At 34.9% G+C, this 23,172-nt stretch overlaps 2 protein-coding genes across 2 annotated transcripts in view; one reads left to right on the forward strand and one right to left on the reverse strand.

The window, feature by feature from the left end:
• Positions 1-16,004, forward strand: part of CERKL (CERK like autophagy regulator) — a gene marked incomplete at both ends in the record, with an annotated part of 52,038 nt that extends 36,034 nt beyond the window's left edge. Inside the window, 9 exons of the mRNA XM_084288815.1 lie at positions 2,500-2,642; positions 7,691-7,765; positions 9,418-9,595; positions 9,821-9,889; positions 10,276-10,304; positions 10,389-10,497; positions 13,627-13,723; positions 14,981-15,156; positions 15,923-16,004. Coding sequence (XP_084144941.1) covers positions 2,500-2,642; positions 7,691-7,765; positions 9,418-9,595; positions 9,821-9,889; positions 10,276-10,304; positions 10,389-10,497; positions 13,627-13,723; positions 14,981-15,156; positions 15,923-16,004 — 958 coding nt within the window. The remainder of the gene's footprint in view (positions 1-2,499; positions 2,643-7,690; positions 7,766-9,417; positions 9,596-9,820; positions 9,890-10,275; positions 10,305-10,388; positions 10,498-13,626; positions 13,724-14,980; positions 15,157-15,922) is intronic.
• Positions 16,005-17,860: 1,856 nt separating this feature from the next.
• The window catches only part of ITGA4 (integrin subunit alpha 4), a 37,221-nt gene continuing 31,909 nt past the window's right edge, over positions 17,861-23,172 (reverse strand). Inside the window, exons 25-28 of the mRNA XM_084289598.1 lie at positions 21,769-21,888; positions 21,161-21,259; positions 20,842-20,961; positions 17,861-20,060 (exon numbers count right to left, since the gene is read on the reverse strand). Of these exons, the coding sequence (XP_084145724.1) occupies positions 19,968-20,060; positions 20,842-20,961; positions 21,161-21,259; positions 21,769-21,888 (432 nt within the window). The 3' untranslated portion in view covers positions 17,861-19,967. The remainder of the gene's footprint in view (positions 20,061-20,841; positions 20,962-21,160; positions 21,260-21,768; positions 21,889-23,172) is intronic.

Raw genomic sequence — 23,172 nt, forward strand, 5'->3', positions numbered from 1 at the left:
TATTCAAGAAAACACTTTGGTATTTCCCAAATAAAATTTTAATTATAATTCTAGTTTATTTAAAATTAAACCAGAAAATGTATGGGATCTGTTTTGAATTGAAAATTAACTCCATAGCCATGAAATCATACTGCAGATGAAAATCCACCCTTTTAGCAATTCAAGTAGCCACCTGACATGGTGTCACTTCACTATTTCCAGTGAGTCTTGAGAAGTTTTACTCATATACTGTGCAGTGTTGTTTGTGACTTGGCAGATTCCAGTCCTTCTCAGTTGTGCCCTGGCTTCCTGTCCAGTTTTGTTCAAGTCAGCTACTGTATCTGTCCCTTAGTTCCCTGTTTACAGTGTAAACAGGATAACAGTGCTTTCCTGCCTCCAAGACAGAACAGGATTTTATTCATTACACTAGGTAAGAAGTACAGTAAAATACAACTTCTGATCTTGAATTTCTTTCCAAAAGAGTTATGTTCCCTGCATGTTAAAACAGTATATGAAGTAAATCAGAAGCTTTCAACTTGCAGTAGGGTGTTGGAAGTTCTTTGTATTTGTATCTCGGTGCTTTCTGTAAGCAATACTGCTGTGTTTTAATTCTTTGTCAAAGCTGTTTTTGTCTGGCTTCTATGTCATTTATTTTCTCTGATTTCTCCAGCTCCCACTATGTTTTGCAAGATCATAGACATATGTCATGCATCTTGCATATTTCAACTCTTTTGCTCTCCCCCCTTTTTTTTTTGTACTGAAATTACCCATGTTGGCAATGTGCTTTTTCCCTGCCTTGGGGCCAAGCTGTGGTGAGAAATAAAGTGCATTTGTGATGCCTCTGAGTTGCATTCTCTTGTTTGTACAGTTACAGAAATATGCAAGGTATATACAGGTATTTCTTCCCTAATTAGGGGCCTACGCTACTATGGATTTTGTTTAGAGTAGCTTGGGTTAGTCAGACTTTAGGGAACAGTTGATTAAGAAACTTGTGTCTGATGGCTAGACAGATGTTTTTTCCTCTAAGAAGGCTTCTTCATGGTCTTAGTGAAATCTGTCTGCTCAAGGCTTTCTACTCCTTATGCATAGCAGGTTCTTGCTGATTAGGTCTGGAATCCCTGGTGCCTGATGGTATCTCTTGTTTCTGGCCAAAAAAGCAACTCTTGATGATTTATGTTAAATTAATTTAAACACACACACACACACACAAAGTTTGCATATTTTTGTTATTGTAATTTTGTGGATTCTTCATCTGTGTATAACAACAACAAACACAGCCCCCCAAAATTAGAAGAATATTTATCTGTTTTAAAAAGTATTAATATCCAGCATCCACATTTAAGTCCCTCTAGGTGTACAGCTTATCATGTTTTTGTTGCTGTGGCAGGGATATTTAAGCCTAGGTATAAAACAAGAACTAAACCAAAAATGAGATAAAAGAAGATGATTCCTGATTACAAGCAGGAAGAGAATGGGCTCCAAATTTTCTTTCTTTCTTTCTTCCTTCCTTTTTTTTATTCCCTTTGAGCAGTGTTTAGATAGAAGGAAGTGGAAATATTCCTGAGAATTTAAATTAAAAAATAGAATCTGTGATAGTTGAATTTAAACATTTAGAAACTTTTTTTTTTTTTTTAATTTAAAGCTTACTGTTTTGTTTGTTTGTTTGTTTGTTTGTTTTGTGGTTGAACTATCAGACAATTTCACAACTGCATTCATATAGATGTATGAAAGAAATACTTTAAGTGCCTCCTAAAGTAAACCTGACTTATGTATATTTTAAAGGTTTGGAGTATATTATTTTTAATGTGTACCTTAATAACCTCTAACTTTCAATCATACAGATTTGGAGAATCAAATTCTAAGTTACTTAAATAAAACTAAAAATAACAACAACAAAAAAAGACACTTGCTGTAACTGAGCTTTTACAGACAAATGCATTCCTCTCTATAGCCACAGCAGGTGGGAGTTTAATTACATGCTCCAGAAGCAGTGATTAAGTACCTTCATGCAAAGGATTGCTGGTACTAGGGTTTTATACCTTGCTAAATCCCTAAACTGCCTGCAGAGTATCCAGGATTAACTGTTTTCAAGTATTTTTAGTTTTATTGTAATATTTGGTGAGTTGTTATTATAATGGTAATTAAAAAGCAGCAGAGTGCTTGTGTGGGTCAGTACTGAAAGGTTTGAAGAACTTCTCCATTGAAGCACTTGAGCACGTGCTTAATTCCTGTGCCTGTTCAGTTCTGTGGCTCCAGTGCGCTCACATAACTTGTGATAAGGTGAGTTGTAATTTATGAATTGTTAAACACACTTCTTACTACTTGGATAGAAAGAAGCAGAAATAAGGATTCTTATATCTTAGTTAATATTCACTGATCTGGCAGTAAAACGCTAACAAGTCTTTAAGAAAGAATGGTTTTTATCTACTTGCAATGCTGTTATGTAGACGAGGTGTGGTAGCTGTACTGTCCTTGTTTGCTCAGTTACGAAACAGCTTTTGCATTTTTGTTTTGTAATAGGGTAGTCTGTGTTGGTGGAGATGGATCTGTCAGTGAAGTTGCTCATGGTCTGCTACTTAAAGCCCAGATAGATGCTGGAAAAGGTACAGACTATATACCAGCGCCTGTCAGAGCGTCAGTTCCTCTTGGAGTAATACCAGCAGGTGAGGCTAAACAGTACTGTTACATTTTGTCAGTCATCTGTTTTAAATCCCTCTGGCATGTTTTATAGTTTTGGCTACTGAAGGCAGTTCTTGGTGCTAAAGCTTCAGTCACTTAAGGGAACTATTGGATAAATGACCTAAATTAGTGATTTAGATTGATTACAAATGACTAGATTTTAAATCATTATGATAATTTATAGTAATGGCACAGATGAGCTCTTTGCCTAAAGGAAGTAGCTCTGGGAGAATAAAACTAAAATCATCTTCAGTTGATCCATGAGAAGATCACATTTTGCCCTTATTTGCCAACAGAAATGATACCAAATGTAAACTTTATTTTCGAGAATGTCTTTAACATAAGCCATGGTGATTTTGCTTCTCACTCTAGTTTTCTTGGCAGATTCTCATTTGGATTCATGCTTACAGTCTATTTTTAAATGGTGTGTTATGAATACATTTTTCAGATGATATTAAAAAAATACTGTGCACTCAAAACTGCTTATCTCTTCTTTATTTGTATGGATCTGAAAATACATAAAATAAATGCTTTTTTTTTTTTTTTTTTTTGAAAAATACTCTTATTCCTTTCTTTACTTGTACTTAAATCTTGTGTGTTTGATTTATTTTTTTTCCCTTCTCCACCAACATTTCCAATTTTCCCTTTTCAGTATTACTTGGACCAGCTAGAATTAGTGGAGGCAAGGCTGATACTGCATTGGTATCTTCCATTTGAAAGGGGAGCAGTATTTTTGCATGGAAAGTACCCCGTGGTGTGGCTGTTGATGTGACTGCTTGTTGTAATTTCTCAGACATTTTTAACTAGTAAGGAAAAAAGCCCTGCAGCCAGGTGAACAGTAAATTGTTCTTTTCTGCTTTTTACTAAAAAGGGAGCAAGTCACTGCCAGACAGAGCAAGCATGTTTTAAGTGCTTTACGTTGCACTTCTGAAAGCAGCATTAAAACCAGCATCTAAAATGGTGGCTTCTAAAAATGCAAGATTTTACAAGCTTTTTTTCAAGTTAAAAAAAACAAACAAACAAACTTGAAATTGTCTTGGGAAAAGATGCAATGATCTCAGAAATGAAGCAAATGAATTTTATATCAGCAATTTGACCATCACTTATCAATTTAGGTGCTGTGAATGTCTTGATGGTGGTGAGATGGAATCTCTCTAGCTCTTTGCTCCATGCACTCTGGCCGTACTCAAGTCACTGTGCATCATCACTAGTGCTTATTGTCTTCAGTTTGTCAACAGATGAGTGCCGTAATCAAAAGGGGTATGTAGACCCAAAAGAATGGCACGTTGACTTCCTTGGAATAGACTTTCTTGAAAGAGCCTGAGACCAATTTGTATAATGATAGTGTGAGAAACTTCTTAGTAGTTTCTTAAAAATGTTCTGAAGCTTACTTTATTTCAATACTGTTGGCATTTCAAAAAGCAGTTAGGAAATAGGTAAGTGTGATACTTGTGTACATGAAGATGATGTACCTTAATGGTCAGTTAATCTTTCCATCCCCATAAATCCATTGAACCAAATCATGAGGATTTTATGTCTAAGAATAGAAGCCATGTTATGGGATTGTATGCCTCAAATGGATTAAAATCTGGGTTTGGCCACTACTATTAGTAGTTAGAGCAGAATTTTGAAGTTTCAGAACAGTTGATGGGGAGGAACTGCTTTTGAAACTCTCACCTCCTGGACAGAAAGGTCTGAAGGGCACATTTTTACTAAAATCCTCCACTGAGGTAGCGGACTGAGCTGCCTTATTCTGGTCAAAATCAAATGGATGAGATGTGGGGAAGCCTGCAGAGGTACTGCTGGCCATAGCAAGAGTGTTTGTTGCTATGGGAACTACTGCTAAGGAACTGTATGGAGGGGGAATCAGAGGCAGGGGAGGGGGAACTGGAAGGGCATTAAAAAAGCGATCCAGTTGTTATAGAACAAGAGACAATCTGTATCTGATGACTGCGAGCCTTTTAGTCCTAAATGGTTCATTTAAATAAATTCATGATTTCCAATTAATTCGGGAAATAAAATATTACTGAGGGACTGTTAATTTCTGTGATATTTCAGGCAAAGAACCAAAATGTTGGTGCAGTTTTCATCAGAATTTTAGCTATGCTTGACTAGGAAGTCATTACATCACATTTATCTGTTTGGATGGGGGAGACATTAACAGCCTTATGAATATTCATGTTGTCTGGTTAATTAAGTTAATTGTACTGCAGAAGTGCTTGCACTTCCAAGGACAATTTTTTTCCCTACAATTTCTGTTTGCTACCTTCATCAGTCATGCTTTACATGACCTGCAGACACTTTGTCCTTACTGTGACACTTTTGTGCATTTCGTAGGAAGAGTGTTGTAGGAAGTTGTAATGTCAGGAAACTGGGTGAGTATTTTGAGCAGAATTGTGGTTTTGGAATAATAAAATCTTGTTTCTGTGTAAAAATAAATAAATAAATAAAAAGCTGGTGACTGAGATGCTGGAGTTGTACAGTTGAAACCTCTTTTACAGTAAATTGCGTAGTTGGGATGAGATCTAAAAATGTGACCCTCTCTAATTTGTGAGGAGTGCAAAGCCCATACATGAGCATCAAAGAAGGCTATTAGTCTTTGTAGTGTAATACAACAGGGGTCAGGGGAACCATCTTGTTATTGCTAAATAATATTCCAAGTTTACCTAGGGCAGGAAAGGTTGGAAAAGGATGGTTGACTTGGAAAGATGAATGATGGTATTAAAGTCATGATTTCACCATTTAAGTCAGCAAAGCTTGAAAGCTTGTATTCTCTCTTTTTTTTTTTTTTTTTTTGAATGATAACTTTTATTGTTATGGCCTTGTTTATAAGCTTTCTTTGTGGCATTCTGTTTGTACAGGACATAGGTAATGAGATGCATAATTCAGTTGTCATTGAGGTCAAGATGCTGTTAGGTGTCTATTAAGAGTTTTTTTCTGAAGTAGGTGGTAGTGCTTGCTACTGCAATATTACTGTGCTGGTCCTGGATCTGAAACTTGTGGAAGGGCTCATATGGATGCAGCACTTACATTTCTGAACACAGGCATGACTTTTTTCTTGGGAGTCGGGAAAGGGCAGGGTTTTGTCTTGTTTACTTCTGCAAATGTTAATGAGCTCCACAGATTTAAGAGAAGGGTGCAATTACTTGTGCTATTGTGGTAGGTAGGAATGTGATCTAGCTCTAATTAGTCAGCATGAAGATTGGTATTGATTTCAGCCCTGACCATTTGTTATCTTGCTGCCATCTATATTGATGAATTATTTTTCCTTAAATGAGGAATTCCAGGTTTAAGAGATACCAAGTCTAATCTTTACTATCCTGATCTTCAGTAACATACAAATACATAATAAACTGCATTTCCTGCTAGTGTATTTAGAGAAATTTTCTTTTGGACTAAAAAAGTGAAGATTCGTGTTTAGCTTTTGGAGTTTATCCATCTTTCAAAGTACTTCATAAGCCAAATTTGCTGGGTTTATTTAAATTCTTTTTTTTTTTTTTTTAGATTAGGAAAAGGGGAAGTAAATGTAATGGTATAGTCACCCGTAAAATTCAGAGAAATACGTGAATTAAATTGCATTTCCGTTTGAATTGTTCAAAGAATCAAACTGCATGTAATCTGATTTCTTCCGTGTACCACTGAAGATGTAAATTTCAAAGAATGTTTTATGTCTATTATCCTGAGAGATGTACCTCGCTTATTTCCTTTACATAACAGGAGCCTGGAGGCACTCAGTCAGAGCTTCTCTCTCTGAGGTTGTGAAGGCTTTCCATGAGTCTCCGAATTGCTTTCAGAGACTCAGGTGACCTGAGGGAAGTAACAGGTACCCTGTGAGATACTGAGATAAAATTCATAGTTATTTTACAAATCACTGGAAAAGAAATCAAAGCATGTAGTGCTGCATAACAAAAACAAGATGCCTTTACAGCTATGTAACTGCATACATCAATGTTTCCATATTTACTGTTGTTTTCTACCACTAATGGGACATCAAAGATGTTTTGAGACATAGATTTTCAGTCTGGTACATAATACTTTTAAAGTGCTGATTTAAATATTGACAGCCTCTTGTTTGAAATGTAATGGTCTCTTCCCTTTCCTTGATTTTCTCTCCTCCTCCCCCCTACTTTTGACAAAGTTTAAATGCATCCATAACATTTAAGGCAAATTTATCATCCAGAATTGTCTACTGCTGCTGTAACATATTAAATTATTCAAGCAACAAGAAAACGATTTGAAAATCTGCGTAAGTGAACTCAATCCTTTATGGAATGTTAGGTTCTAAATTGTTCATTTGTAATTTTTGTAGTTTTAATTAATGTGTTATCAAATTATTCATGCTTTACTCAGTACTCTATCCTGTCTGCTTGGCGGCAGGCCCTGGTGTTCTGTTTGTGCAAAAGTGGATCCTGTGGCTCTGCTACTTGGCCAAGTTAAAGCTGTTTTTCAATCATTAGTGTTGTTCTCATATGTAAAATTGACACTCTATAATCAACCATATTCACGGGTGCCCCTAAGAGCCTAAGAGGTAGCCTGCAAGGGGAGAAACATCTAGCTATCTTTGACTAGATCTTGTAGATTTTATTTATTTATTTATTTATTGTTTCTGGGAAACTTGTTGTTTTACACTGGCAGGACATTCTATTCTTCTTCCAACTTGGGAAAACATTCTGCAAATGCATCCTGTTAGATAATCTGCTTTCTATTATACTTCCTCAGTATTGCACTTCGGTATAAAACGAGACATTTTTAAAGGGGGATTGGTTAAAATTTAAAAAAGCAATATTTACTAAACTCTTTCCCTCCCCTCCCTTGTTTTTTTTATGGCACTTATTAAAGAATTTTCAGAGCAGATTTTATAGACCTCTGGAAATTTTTATACTTTTAATTTGTACTATTTATCATTTTTGCTGTTACCAAGACTAAATAATTGGGAGGTTTTTTTTTTTTTTAATGCATTTATAATATATGCTTCTTGTCATCCTCAATATATCTTTCTTATTTTTACAATAGTTTGTGTTTACATTTACAGGTACTACTAATATTTTGGCCCATACTCTCTATGGTATTAAACATGCCGTGACTGCAACGCTGCACATTGTAATGGGTAAATATTTTTACATACATTTTATCAGCTTTTAAATAAGAAAGCAGCATTTAGAAGTTTGCCTTAACTAGGTATTTAATAAGCACATATCACAGAATCACAGAATTTCTAGGTTGGAAGAGACCTCAAGGTCATCGAGTCCAATGGTGTTATACTATAGCGCTGTAAACTCTATTGTAAGAATTTTAAACCCAAATGACTTTATCCTGATTTACAGAGTATTAGAAAGTACCTGTATACCTATGTGGAAAGTTTTTTGCATATAGCTCAGTAACAATGGTTCTGGACCTCATCTTCTGATAACAAAGATCTGCCATGGAATAATGTCTGATTTTGGCATTTGTGTCCTATTGCTGATGTTCTTTTAATGCAAAAAGTAACATTTTCCAGACTTGATTGTGTGAACTGTGTTACTCTGTATGTTATGCAATGATTGGTTGCATATTCATCTGCTTACTTTAATTTAATGTACCTGCTGCTGACAATAGGAAGCTATGCAATACTTTCTGCTTGACAAAGTGATTAGGATTGGACTTTTCAGGGAAGTATTGTCATATTTCTGAGAAATTATCATTTAGCTCTGTGTGCATTTCTTTTAAAAATGAATAGTTTCCATAAGAGAGCTTTATTAAGTAGAAAAACTGTCTTACTTGCCATTCAGTCTGCACAACAAATAGGTTTTCAAACGTGAAAATGCAATTATACTAAAAGGAAAAACTAAGTTGCCAGTGGAAACCTTGTTTTCAGGACTTAGAAAGTATGAAATGCTTAGTTGAGCGATGATAATATTCTTCCTAAAGCATTTTTTCTTTAGGGCACTTTTTTTTTTTTTTTTTTTTTTTTTTTTTTTTTTTTAATGAAAAACAGAGAACAATGGGGAAGGAAGTTTCAGCCTGAATGTTTTCCATACTTTTGCAGGCAGCAGTGGAACTCTTTGCTATGTTGTTTAGATAGCAATACATGAATTTGCATGCAAAATCTGAACCTGTCTCTTAAAATCAGATACTCAGTCTAATGGAAACCACACAGGTTCTACTGCAGAAAAAAAACTATGTACCCCGTCTTGAACAGAATTAGATATCTAAAATCTCTAACTTTAAAAACAATTCATAGAATCATAGAATGGTTCGGGTTGGAAAGGACCTTAAAGATCATCTAATTCCAACCTCCCTGCCATGGGCAGGGACACCTTCCACTACACCAGAATGCTCAAGGCCCTGTCCAACATTTGCAGCCTTTTCACAAAATATTTGTAATGATTAAACATTGTACTAGAGGAGTTTCAGGAACTCTTAAATATAAGTTTCAAATGTGTTTATGTAGCAACATTACATTTCCTCTGATAATGATTTTTGAAAAGTTGTAGAGTAATTGAAAGCCAGACCATGTTCAGCCTGATGAATTGGCTGGATTTTTGCAATAACAATTTTAACATTTTGAAACATCAGAACATTGTTCTCTGAATTGCGTACTTTTCCAGTTTTGATAATATCTAAATTGGTTTCAGTTTTCATTAGTAAAACTTGACTTCCTAAGGAGATAAGAGTCTAGAGTTCTTTCAGTTAAGTTAGCTGGATAGGAAATGGTAAGTTGTATTCAGTTAAAATACAGATGTTATTTGTAATTTCTGATCTTTGTCTGTGAAATCTTAGGTCATATTCAACCAGTAGATGTCTGTACTTTCAGTACTCCAAGCAAGCTTTTGCGTTTTGGGTTCTCAGCTATGTTTGGTTTTGGTGCAAGGACTCTAGCTTTGGCTGAAAAGCACCGTTGGATGCCCTCCAATCAGCGGAAGGATTTTGCTTTTATCAAAACACTGGCAGATCTCAAGTATACCATAAGTTGTTATATTTTTCTAATATTTCTAATTTTCTTGAGGAAAATCCAATAATTAATGTGGTAAAATATAGAGAACAGTAGTTTAGCTATCTTATTATCTATTAGAGATGCTAAATTCATTATATTCAACATCTTAAAATCATTTTAACTGAATAAAAGTTTGTGTAGCAGTCAGAACATTGGATTACCCAACAATAAATGTCACTATTTTACTAGGCCAGAGGAATGTGAATTATCATTTCTACCTCTACAAATTCCACAGGAAGACTGTCATGAAAACGACAGGTAAGTAAAACTGAGTCATACAATATGAAATGTACAAAAACGTGCATCTTTGAAGATTAAAAAAAGTACAAATCCTCATTTTTGTTCAAATTTGTATATCAGGTAAAACAATATCTTAAAATAAAAAAGATCTATTTTGACAACCGTGTGCTTTCATACTTTGTGAAATGGTCCCTGTTTGTGAGACTACAGAGGATTTATTGCCAAGCAGTCTTTCACTAAATATTCCTCTGTTATTCAGTTCCATTAATACTTTCCTCTATTGAGATCTGTTTTTTTTTGTTCGTTTGTTTGTTTGTTGTTTTTTTTTCCGAAACTAATATTGTTTATATATATGTTCTGAATTTACTTTAAATTATTTTACCTACATGTTTTCACTCTTTTAGGAAGAAGAAAGAGAAAAACAAAAAAAAAGGTGAGCCTTATATTTTATTATTATGTAAAAATGAACTGTGGCTGGTTAAACTAAATTAATATAGAATTACTCTCTTATACTTAGGTAGCAAGGATCAATGGCACAAAATTCAGGGTCACTTCCTGAATGTGAGCATTATGGCAATCCCTTGTCTGTGTTCAATGGCACCAAGAGGCTTGGCACCTAATACGAGGTCAGTAGAGGTTTAGAGAATTAGTCATGTCTATAAATTCTGACATCTTACCTTAAGACCTTGGCTTTTCTGAGAATACAAGCGTGTGTTTAGGTAGTCTAGACCCTCTGGAATGGGGGAGGGAGCATGGACTGCAGCAGACTTGATAATCCCAGAAATTGTAATCAGTTTTTGGATCAGGCAAATAAGGTCAAGTAGTCTAACTAGAATAATGAGTGGATAATTGCTGTGATTAAATTAGTTGGCAAGTCCGACTTAAGCAGTAGTCAGTCATCTGTCATAGGTTCTGGCTATATGTAGAAACTTCATTCTTGGATTTTATTTTACTTTTTCCAATATAAAGGTGCCATTAATCTTTTGCTTTACAGCCAGGAAAAAATGAAGTATGAGTCTTTCTGCTGTCAAGAAGAACTGAAATTCACACTTGTATTCTGCCTTAATTTTGCCAAACTTGGGAAATGCAGCTTTACATGTAGGGTTTTGGAAAACAAATGAGTATGTAATCTGGTTGTTGACATTGATTCATTTTGCCTTCAGCTCATTGTTGAGAGCATGCTTTGTGGTGATCAAACAGCTATCAGGTGATAAATCTTTGCAGCTGATGTTTTCAGTGGATTGTAAGCAGAATAGCAAGTTTGAACTTCATAAACATGAAATACATATACATGAAATGCAACACACTCCCTCATATTAGAATTCAGAATCTTTTCTTATACATTATATATTCAGAAACTTCATATGTAGAACCATGCATAAAAGACTATGAAATGATTGTGGTTTGTTTACATTTGATTATCTTAAGTGAAAATACACATGCCTTGGAACTGATCAGGTATTTCTCTTCGAAATGACTTGCTGATCTGGTAGGATTTGATTTGTTGAAAACAATGCAGAAACAAGTTGTTTTGATGAAGTTCTTGTTGGGAAGGTTTCTGTGCTACAGGAGTCCTACAGAAGTGCATATACTTCAGGATAGTGCTGTGTTGTTATCCCCTCTTAGGAACTTTGTTCAGCATTTACTGTTACAGTCAGTAGAAAAATTTTGAGAAGAATTCATAGAATCATAGAATATCCGAATTGGAAGGGACCCACAAGAATCATGAAGTCCAACTCCTAGGTCCCCAAAGGACCACCCAAAAATCAGACCACGTGTCTGAGAGCCTTGTCCAAATGCTTCTTGAACTCCAGCAGGCTAAGTGACATGACCACTTCCCTGTTCCAGTGCCCGACCACCCTCTTGGTGAAAATCCTTTTCCTGAATAGGTTTGAACAGTCTTGAATTGAATAGTCTTTTTAAGCTTTGCTTTCTCTTTCCATCTGTTCTGGCACCTTCTTCTCAGTGATGGGGAATTTTATGACGAGTCCATGCAATTATTGCAGGTTTGAATGAGTCTTTCTCCTACAGTTTTTCAGTGGATCCCTCTATTTTTATATATAAGGAAGTCCTTTTTTACACTCTTAAAAATAATCTTAGGAGTGCAGGCAGCTGGTAGGGTAGAAGGAGTTGATGCTTCAGACAGGTAAATTATTCGTCATAGTGAATAATATTTTGACTGGAAAGCTTTCCAACACAGGAGACAAATGTTGCACAAATTATTGGAGATGCAAGACCTGTTATGGCAGCATCAGCTAAACTCAGCTAGATTTCTTTACTCTGTCTTATTTTTTCCCTGAGAGCTTTTTGCCATGTGAAGACGTTTGAAGGCTTTTACTACTGCATGGAACTCTACTTATACTACCTTAAATTTGCAGAAATATAAATAACTGTCTAAACTATATGAGCCATGTAGGATGTTTGTGTCTCACAGTGTGTTATGCCTCACTGCAGTTTGGACTTTCAAAAGAATTAATGAGAATTCTTAGTCATCTCAGGAAACACAAGTTCATAAAGGGGAATGCATTGCCTAGTAACCTGCTATGTCTCTTCTGGTAACAAATATGTTAAGGAGATGACTTTTTCAATTCCACCATTGCTGTTTGCTAAGTCAGTAAACTAGTGCTATGCAGAGTGGCTTGATGAATGGTTATATAAAAATTATCTTTCTAGGTGGAGCTGTGTTGCAGTCTGAAAACATTCCGGTTGTAGTTGTCAAGGTGTCAGGGGCCTGTGAGTGGGGAGATATGAAGTAGTAGGCTGGAAATACTTTTTTCTGGAAACGTTCTTAGCCTTTTTACCAAGTGTACCAGCTGAATAAATAAATATATATATTCAGAAGATATAAAATACATAATTGCTATATGAAGTATCGTCTCAGCAGTGATTGGCATGTTCATCGGATAGGCTTGTTAAAAGTTGGTTTGTTTCCGTAACTTCAGTGAGACTTAGGAATGGTTGTGTGGTGAGGTTCAGGTTGTTAGCTTCTGTGACAAGGTACAGTTGCATTGCAGACTCTGTGAAATAATAGTAGCTCATTGATTCAGATTCTCAAAGGTGCTAAATATCAATGCAGTTGGATATTGAGTAAGAGACCACTGTCATTACAGTCTCTTCTTGATTAACCTCTAGTGTACAACAACTGTTTTCCACAAAATTCCTTCCAGTTTTTTAATTCCGTTCAATGTGAAACATGTAAATAGAACTTTTCAGAGAATTTCTAAGAGATCCTAGTCAGAGAACAGCGTCTTGCTTAGGGCAGCCTGAGTGCTAACGGTGGAGGTGAGTGAGTCCATCTGCACTGGGTCATAAAACAGGAATGTGCTTGCATGTGTCAAGGGAACAGCTACTTGGCATATCTCTGCCTCACAACATTTGTGGTGATTGTTGTTATTTGTTTGAGTGAAAAATGTAAAGATAAATGTGTGATTTTTAAGAATTCCACTTTTAAGTAGAAAAGCATTTTTTTTAAATAATATGCATTATGTTCAATAAATTGTACATATTGATAAGGAAATACAATTTTATTACTGCAGTGTGTGTTATAAATATAGAGATGCTAAATAACCTCAGTTACAACATTTTAATTGATCTAGAGTGGTATGTTTTTTGTTTTGTTTTGGAAAAAAAAAAAAAGTATTTATTTTTAATTATGACTATTCTATTAAATTGCTCTTGCTCCTAGGCTTTTGAAGAGGCTATTAAACTTCCAGTAATTAATTTATTTCTGGGAACTAAGTCTGTCTGCTTTTCAGGTTGAACAATGGAAGCATGGCTCTTATTGTAGTACAAAATACTTCTCGAACTGAGTTTATAAAACACCTGAAAAGATATGCCAGTGTAAAAAATCAGGTACTGTTGATTTCTCTTTGGTGATTATAAAAGAAACAGTTAATCGTGAAGATAGACATGCTGTAAGAGTTAATGTTAGCATCCTCATAAGGAGACTTAGCTTCCTGTCAGAATACATTAGCCCCCTTTTTGTCTGATTTTTTTTCTTTCTTAAATCACTAGACTAATACCGATTAGCCTATTTCAGCCCATCTGTTGTGGTTTAAATTGTATTTTTGTTGTACCCGTTGTTTTATGGCTGTAAAGCAATTCCAGAACAATAGAGGAAATACATGCTGTGTTTATATCTTGTGTAGTACAGGCATCAAGAATGCAGACTGGGAGGGCATCATGCAACTCTGTAAGAAATAGGTGAAGTCCTTAATTTCTGCATGCCACTGAATGTTATGCTGGCAGCATCAAGTTATGAACATGAATTTTAGCAGAGATGCGTTCCATGTAGTTATGCATGTTTGTAGAACTGTACTTCAAAGTTGTGGTCATTCTGTTTTGGAAGAAAAAATGAAGCATTGAAATACAGTGCCTTACTGTAGTCATAAATATCCTGTGTATAGTCTAAATATCCTGTAGTCACTCAAAAGTTTCAGGATTACATGAACTCGCTTTTACAGGTAGGTTTGGATTAGATAGCTATCCAGCAGTCAGAGAGTTTGGCGGAGAGTTGGCAGTAGTTCCATGTGACAGCACTAACAGATGCCTTTAGGAAATAGATTATGTTTTCCAGTTATGCCATAGCTACAGTCTTTGGGGAAGGTGGCTTTGCTTTTCTTTGCTTTTATGGTTAAAAATTAGTTAGAAATTAGAGATTATAGTTAGAAATTAGAGATTAGATCTTTAAAGATCACCATTTACTGGAATTCTGACTGGCCTCAGTGGCCACTGGGTTTACTGGCAACGATGAACAGATGATAGGAAAAAATCTCCTTTTGCTTTCATGTACTCTGAAAGCATATGCCATTTTGGCATGTGAAAAATATACCACCTCACCTGTAAATTGAGCAAGTATGATAGAGGAATGGAATTTTTTTTTTTTTTTTTTTCCCCTGAGGCATTATTTAGGATAAAAATAGTATGTTAATCCATAAATGTTAGCCAGAATATATAATGCCTCGTGGTCAAAGCTAGAGCTGTGTTCTCATATACTTAAGTGCACACCCCCCAAAAATAAATCTTTTTAATTTCAAGTAATCCAGTTTGTTGCTAAACCGTCAGCTACAGGTTTCATCTTTGTTTGACATATATTTGTGTTTGGTTTAGTTCAGTTTTCCATTTGTTGAGACCTACACAGTTCAAGAAGTCAAACTGCAACCAAGACGTAAAAGTGGGCTTGATGCCAAAGAAAATACGTATTTGAATGCCACTTCTGCAGAAGGAAATTACCCTTGGAATATAGATGGGGATTTAATGGAAGAAGCATCAGAAGTTCATGTTCGGTAAGGTGAAGTATTATGCTATGGACAGTATACCTATAATAGATCAGTACTGTAATCTTACTTAAATGTATATTAAATACAAATGACACCAAAGTGGGGTATTGTAAATACTGTAAGAGTAGTATTAACGCTGTGCTGAACCTCTGCCGTATTGCTTTGTGCCTATCTCTGGAAAGGTTTGTTATGCCCTCGAGACCTCTCCTTTCTGGTGGTTCAGCACCTTTCAGCTCCTCTCCTCCCCTTTCTGCAAGTTGCTTTACCCTTCTGTTTCTTTGAGGGGAACAGATGTAGGTAAAGGTTGGTGAGTCCTGGGAGGAGCTTGTTTGGGTATGAGGATTGCTGCTTGGCAAGCCCTGTTTGCAACCTCAATGCAAACATGTAGTTGTTCAACTGTGGGAAACATAGTGCTGCTTGAGAATAGTGTCCCTATGTAGGATCAAAAAAAGAATATTAATACATGGGGAAATAGGACTATCGGTAGAAATAAATAACAGGCGCCTCATTTTTCTGCAGTGTTTTGTGTTTTTCAAGGATCAGTTGAAGGATCAGTTGAGGTAACGTTTTGTAAAATAAAAGGCTGATCATATTATAGGATGACTGAGAAAATAATATACACTTTTAGAGATTACCTTGTAGGAACTCTCAAAATGTAATTCACCTGATTTTATTCCATATCGCAATTCAGGCATACTTGTTTTCCAAAAAGAAAAAAAAAAGCCATTGCAAGAGCTGATGAAATTGATAGTTTGATTTCTTCACTTCACAGGGTGCATCCTCAACTTATTAATCTCTATGGAGTGAACACTGATGACCTGGAGAGTTCCAAAGCAACATGCAATTGCATATAGAAGGGACACACTGCACATTCTGTGTTAGAACCCTTTTCTTATCCATATGAATGTCTTTCTAAAGTCTCAGTTTTGAACTCATTGAACTCAGTTGTAGCAAAAGTTTATAGTATTTTTGGCTTTAAATTTTTATCAATTAATATATATATATATTTATCAAAATATATTTAAAGAAGCATTATTAGACTTAACAAGAAAAACGAAAAGTAATTATATGGGTCTCTTTTATAAATTTGGGGCTCTAAAAATGTTTATCAAAATAGATGAAAACTGATTTTTCTCTTTAAAATTGTTCAAGCTTCTACAATAAATATAATATGAGGTATTTTTAAGGCTGCTGTTATTCATGTTATCAGGTTACTCAGTTCAAATAGAACTAGTGAGTGGAAATACAGAAATGCAGTCAAAATGTGGATTTTTGATCAAGGATAGGTATCGCTTTTAATGTTGCTTTAATATGTTTGCTTTCAAGTTTTTTTCTAGTCAAACAAAGGAAAAAATGATATGCTGATGCACAGCTTTTCTTTGGTGAAAGTTATTTTAAGGACTACTCTTTGTACAAGATAAATATCTAACAATGTTTAATGTATACTGAAGGGAGATATTGGAGAACTGGAGGGATATTAAGCATAGTTTTTTTTGTTGCTGAGAATAAAGTTATGATAAATAACTGAGTTATTTGGATAACTTTTTTTATAATATTTTTATAAGTGATTTTTAGGTAACTTTACTACAACTGTTTGAGATGAATGCAAATTAAGACTGTTTCTGGAAACTGTTTTCCTTTGAGATGATGAAAAGTAGCAGCCTGTTGAGCTTGTCTGTCTGCAGGGCCACAGGGGTAATGCATGTAGTTATTTATTTCAATTATTTATTATTATTATTTATTATTTTAAATTATTTATTTTAAATTATTATTATAGTTAAATATTCACAAGCAAGTGTTCACTTGTATGTGAATTGTTAAGAAAAAGGCTGATGCATAATGGTGTGAAAGCTGTGCTTTCTCATGTCTGGAACAAGTTGCTTGAAGTTCTTTGGAAAGAAGTTAAGCATAAGTGAAATCCAGTTTTTTAAGATTTGTTAAATCAGGGTGTAAGCCTTTACAGGGGATCTGTATTTTACTTGATTTTAAGTCCTGTGAAAAATTTTTACTGGTGATAAGCTTGATGAACATGTGGTGTTCCTGAAGTATTGCAGATGGTTACTTGTGTTGTAAGAACAAGCTGTTACTTGTTGGAAATCTCATACAGTTCCTGTGGACAAACATGTCTGGCAGTAAAGTCTGCAATCGGACAATAAAATGCTTGCTTCATAAGCAATTGTTACAGGAACCTCGCTGCTACAGTTTTATTCTCTGCACTGGAGTTAGTGACTACAGAGCAGGGTCACAGCATCCTTCAGATTGAATGAGACCTCATCAGGGCTCTAGCCCAACCTCCTGCTCCAAGTGGTCCAGCTATGAGATAGACCTGGTTATTCAGGGCTTTCATCTAGTCTGGTCTCAAAACCTCCAAGGGTGGTGATGATGACACAATCTCTTTGAGCCCCTGCTCCAAAGCCAAGCTGTCCTCATGGGGAAGAAGACATTCATGACATCCAGGTGGAGCCTCCCATTTCAGTTGATACCCGTTCTCCAAGTCACAGTGAGTAGTCTCCAATTATGCTCCTATAATTGATACTATATTGCATCAAATATTTTAATATTTGTGTCAATTCAAACTAAACTTCATAAAGCTGAGAAAAATATTCCAACTACATGCAGTAGATTTAACTGCTTTTATTACATAATTGAAAATTAACAAAATTTTTGAAAAAAAACAACAGCAGCATTCATGTGCTTAACTTGTTGGGATTCTCTTTATTCAAGTGAAACTGAGTGATACTTTATAATCTTGCCTTCCTCACGACAGTGTACATTCATTTTTTGTCAATCTTGTTTATAACAGCTAATTGATTTTTTTGCTTTATAGGCTAAAACTAGGCATCCAACATTTCCACATTAATAATCAAATCTGAATAGAAAACATTCCAAGGCAACATTATCCCATTTACTGACTTACGTAAACTATTTCAAAGACAGATGCTTTAGTTTTGTTTCTTTGCATTGTTTGTACTAAAAAGAATTTTAATGCTTTTTCCAGTATTTGAGGTATATTTATACGCTGTAATATCAAACAAATTTCTCTTCAAAGATATTTTGGTTAAAGTGCAAAAATTCACTAAAGCCATTCGGAGGATAAACATTTTGTATATGTTTCATAGACTTGCAAGAAAATACTTAATTCTTCACACTTTATTTTGATTTTCTTTTTAAATACATAAACATTCATTTGTCCTTAATGTGCCGAAGGTTTTAAAGAGAAAAGTTACTTTAGCATACTTTAGAACCACAAGTTTGGCACCAAATCAAGTGAAAGGAAAGTCCAAAATGGTCCCCAATACCTTCAGAATCTGTGGACAATCTGGCTTTTATGGCACCAAATACACTCCATTAGAAAAATTGCTTGTTGAAGGCACAAAGTATTGCTTTTGAGTTAGAGGCTATTTTCCATATGGTGGTGCAGCTTCAAAGTGTTCGTACACGTTACGTTTGTTTCTCCTTGCAGTTCAGAAACTCATCAAGACAAGGCAAGAAAGGCCATATTGCATACTGCTGTTGCAATAGATCCAGCTATTGATGACATTGTACATTGTCCAGTTGAACTGGGAGCAGTCACTTTTTTTTTTTTCCTGGATTATACTATTTATTTCACCAAAGCTAGGTGGCAGTGCAAACTTATCTAGCTGAAGAAACTTTCTGTAGTAGCAGAGCAGTGATTTGAACCATGTTTCTATTCCATCATTTGCCTTTCCAATGCGTGGCTTCTGAGGATGCTGGTTTGGATGGTATTTATCTGTAAACTTCACAAGAACCTAAGCTAGCTCTCCAAATGACTTACTAAATGCTTTCAGGTGGAGGATTGAAAGATAACATTTGGCCCAGTACAGTTGGCATTTGGAGTGTTTTGGGTACATATGTTTCTCTACCATGTGAAGTCTTTCTTTCAGATACTGGAAGAATAACAGTACTAAACACTACTATGCTAAGTATTATAGAAAATCTTCAAATAAATAAAAATAAATATTTGCTTATAAAAAACAAACCTCAGATAGAACTATTTCACTGCAGAAGTCCAAAACATCATGGTGCTGATAATTAAGGAAAGGACAACTAATTCTGTCATTTTTGTAAGTACCTCATTGAAAATGGCTACAAATTATGATGTCCAATACATTATTCTTTCTACAGCTGAGAGGATTGTGTACTGTAACCATACAAAATTCCCTGCTCTAAATCCACCTTTGACTTGCCTGGCTGTCTAAGTCTCTGCAATACTGTAGCTGTGTCTGTGAAGTCAAGCTTATGAGGGGTTACTTTTAGAAGCCCAAGAGAGCTTCTGATAGCTGTTTTCTACATCTGTGCACTCTACTTACTTATGGTCCTTCTATTGGTTTAAGCTACCTTACCCTTGTAAAATTGTCAAAGCAAGATGAGGGGGGATTTCTTCTTGAATGTCTAAACAAAATACTATTGAAACTTAAAAATGAATAGAATAATTCATGCTATTATGATTGAGATCCAATTTTCTAAGATTGGTCAAACTTTACTTTATAAGAACTCTTCGTTTTGGTAACTAATTATTCTTTCCTTTATCTTTAGTGTTCTGATGTTTGAAACCAGAGATGATATATATGGTATTTCAAATATTATTAAGACTTCAAAACTGAAACTGTTTTATCATTTTCATATTAGAAAAATAACTGTACATTAAGGTGTAGTCTTCCATACAGATCAAGAAAATAAAGTGTATTTTGTAAGAGCAAGTGAGCTCATGACCTGTTTTCATTTCATTGGTGTTTCTTCTGTGACTTAACCTGAAAATTAATTCTTCATTTCAAAATGAGCTTTTATTTGCCCTCTTAGTTGTCTTTGCTCCCACTTGTAAAACTCCAGCTGTCTCTTTCGTTCTTGTCCTGAGGGACTGGTTTGTATTGCCTTTTGAAGAAGCCAATCTGAAATACATAATTTTGGAATCTGTTAGTGTATGTCAGCAGATCTTTGTTATCAAATATAAACAGCATAACATGAACTAAAATAAAAAGCATATTGTGCTTTCAAATGGATGGTATATGCCATTGTTTTGTCATTACCAAGTAATCAATTGTTATTCATCAATTAAAAAGGAGTTGTTTTTAATTTTAACATTCGGGGATGGGTTATACTCTCCTGCTGTGAGGAGTAAGAAAAAGTGGACTGTGAACTGTCCATATAATTTTATTTTACTTTTTTTTTAATGTGAAATGGTAAAAAGGTGTTCCAGTTTAATTTGCTTCATTTCTATACTTCCCAGGAAAAACAATGAATGAAGAAAGTCTGCATGTAAGTAAAGGCAGCAAGCTCTTAATTATTTGCTAGAGAAGCTGCTTCCTTCATAGTTTTCTTTGTTTACTATCATAGGATATTTTACTATTTATGCATCAGTTTAAAACATTTTGCTCTGGCAAGAAACTATTTTGTAGATGATTTTGGATCATGTGTCAAGGAGCACCACCCCACAAAAACTAATCATTTGATATTAAATTATATGAATCATTTACAAACAATAGATATCACCTCTTCCTGTTTTTTTTGTGCTAAAATGAAGGAAAATGAGGGAGTATTTAGGTTTTTATAGAAAGGACAGATCATACTAAAATACTGTTTTATCTTTTAAAGCTGCATTAACAGATCTACAGATCCATCAACAGTTTGAATTCCTTACTCGAGAGCAACTGAGAAATACTGAAAACCTACCTTCCATAATATAAATGAAAGAAGCAAAAACAAGGTAACGCCAGCTATTAAGCCTATTCCAATAATTAGCACAGTAACGTGGTATTTTGGCTTTTGGTGGTGCACTCCTTCTAAATAGACCTGTAAAGTGGAAAATAAGTTTAGTATTATTTTTTTCTTTCTAAATGATGCTAAAACAAACTAGAAAAATGAATTAAATTCTCAAATAATTAATGCTGTGTTCATTCTCTGTATATAGATATGTACAGAATTCCACCATTGCTGTTTTTTTTTTTCTAGTTTAACAATTTTATCATGGATTCAGTAAGAAATTTCTTACATATGCTACTTGCTTGTCCTTGTGTAGTTCAATAACTTTCGCATTTTTTTCTGGTGAGGCTGTTGCTCTGACTTCGAACTTCAGTGCTGATACATCATCCTGATTTTAAACAACAACAACAAAAATCACACATCTTTTCAACACATTAATTCTTACCCAGCAAAAATGGTAACACAGCTGCTCTCAGAAACAGAATCTCACACAAGCACACATGGCTTCATGCCTTTTTCTGATCACAAAACAAATTAGTACCAGAACCTGGAAAAAAGCCCAGTTGGGTTTTGCTTAATACCACATCCATGCTGCTTTTCTTAGAAAATCATAATTATGAGTTGGAATTAAATCCCAATCCTACATAACCCAGCCAGAATAGGCAAAGTAATATATACTATAAAATTAAGTGATAATCTAAAATACATCTTTTTTGGTGGTTTGCACTTTCATATAACACTTCTAAATTTAGCATTGAAAAAGATAAAATATGTACTACCTATCATTATTCTAATGCTACTGTTTGACAAAAGAAAAAAAAAAAAAAAGAAATTTTTATGCAGACAATACAAATACGCCTTGAAATATGCCTTGTAAGTATGAAAAATTCACATTACCATTTCTAAAAGTGAAGGAGTAGCCTCCAGCTGCAACTGAATGGTTGCTTCTTTTCCACTTTCCATGTTTCCAAGCTTGCAAAGTATTTGTAAGCAAAGACTGTCATTTTTCATGCAGTACTGTAGAGGGGAGGGAAAGATTACAATTGAAGTTTATCAATTTTATCTTTGTTAAGATTAAAGACACTCAGGAACTGATTAAATCAAAAGCTTTATGTTTGTTCTTTAAAGGTCACAGTGTAGCTCTTTACTGTCATCCCATTTGCAACCCATGAACTGTTACATCCTAGGTGCTAAAGAAACAGTACAAGGTGCCAAGCTAATTGTTATTGAACATAACAGGTCATTTTTTCTTAAAAAGGGACGAAAAATGGTGATTGTAATAATTTGTTTATATGTTTCTACAGTTATTTCAAATTAGCTTATACTAAGAATGATGTATGACAGTGACTATGATACACAGCAGAAGTAGCATAATTGATTATTTCTTAAATACTGCAGTGTGAGACGGCATTCATACACTGACAGCTAGCACTATTTCACACACTTTTGAAGGAAAAAAACAACCAACAACACATGCCTTTACATGATTATATTCTTTGTCCAAGACTGCAAAGCCTAAAGTTCTCATTTGAAAGAAACACTTTTGATACTTTAGGGCAGGATCACCCTCAAGCAGTGTTTGATGTTCCTGTAGTATGCTTACCTGAAGCCCCACATTAAAGTATTTTTAAAATGTCTAGCTTCTTTTAAGATTAAAGTATTAAAGCTGTACTTTATTATCAAGTTCTAGGACATTGAAAATTCCATGAGAACAAACCCTTGGAAATGTACCACTTGAACAGTTCTTGTTTGGTCTACATAGTCAAGTATCTGATCACCAAGCAAGGATAAACTCAAACAGGCCAGGTATGTATGATACTGTCTCAGCCTCCCAATTATTTTTAATAGGAGCTTTCTGAGCCAAAAAATCATTTCTATATATTCTGTAATACTCAATGACTGTCAGTCCTGTTAACTTGTATGTTCTCCCTTGAAATTCACTTTTATTTTTAGCATTCACAACATCCTCTAGTAAGAAGTTCTACCATGAGTACTGCTTGCCTTTCATGATACTTTTTTGATGTTGAAAAGGCAATGAATGTTTGATCTGCATCATCTGCACAGTAAAGACTCTTTCCATATACATAACTTTCCATTTGTCATTGAATTTCATCTGCTGTTCTCTTTGCCCACTCATTTGGTTACATAACACTTCTGCAGTTCTTTCTAGGTGCCTGTCATCCATACCCATTTCAGGGACATGGCATTAATCAACTTCCTCTCCTCAGTTCTCACCTCTTCCACTAAGTCACTTATGACTATGCTGAACATATCACAGGTCCCAGCACAAATCCTTGGAAG

The sequence above is a fragment of the Netta rufina genome (genome assembly GCF_964035555.1).
Source record: "Netta rufina genome assembly, chromosome: 6".
Taxonomy (NCBI): domain Eukaryota; kingdom Metazoa; phylum Chordata; class Aves; order Anseriformes; family Anatidae; genus Netta; species Netta rufina.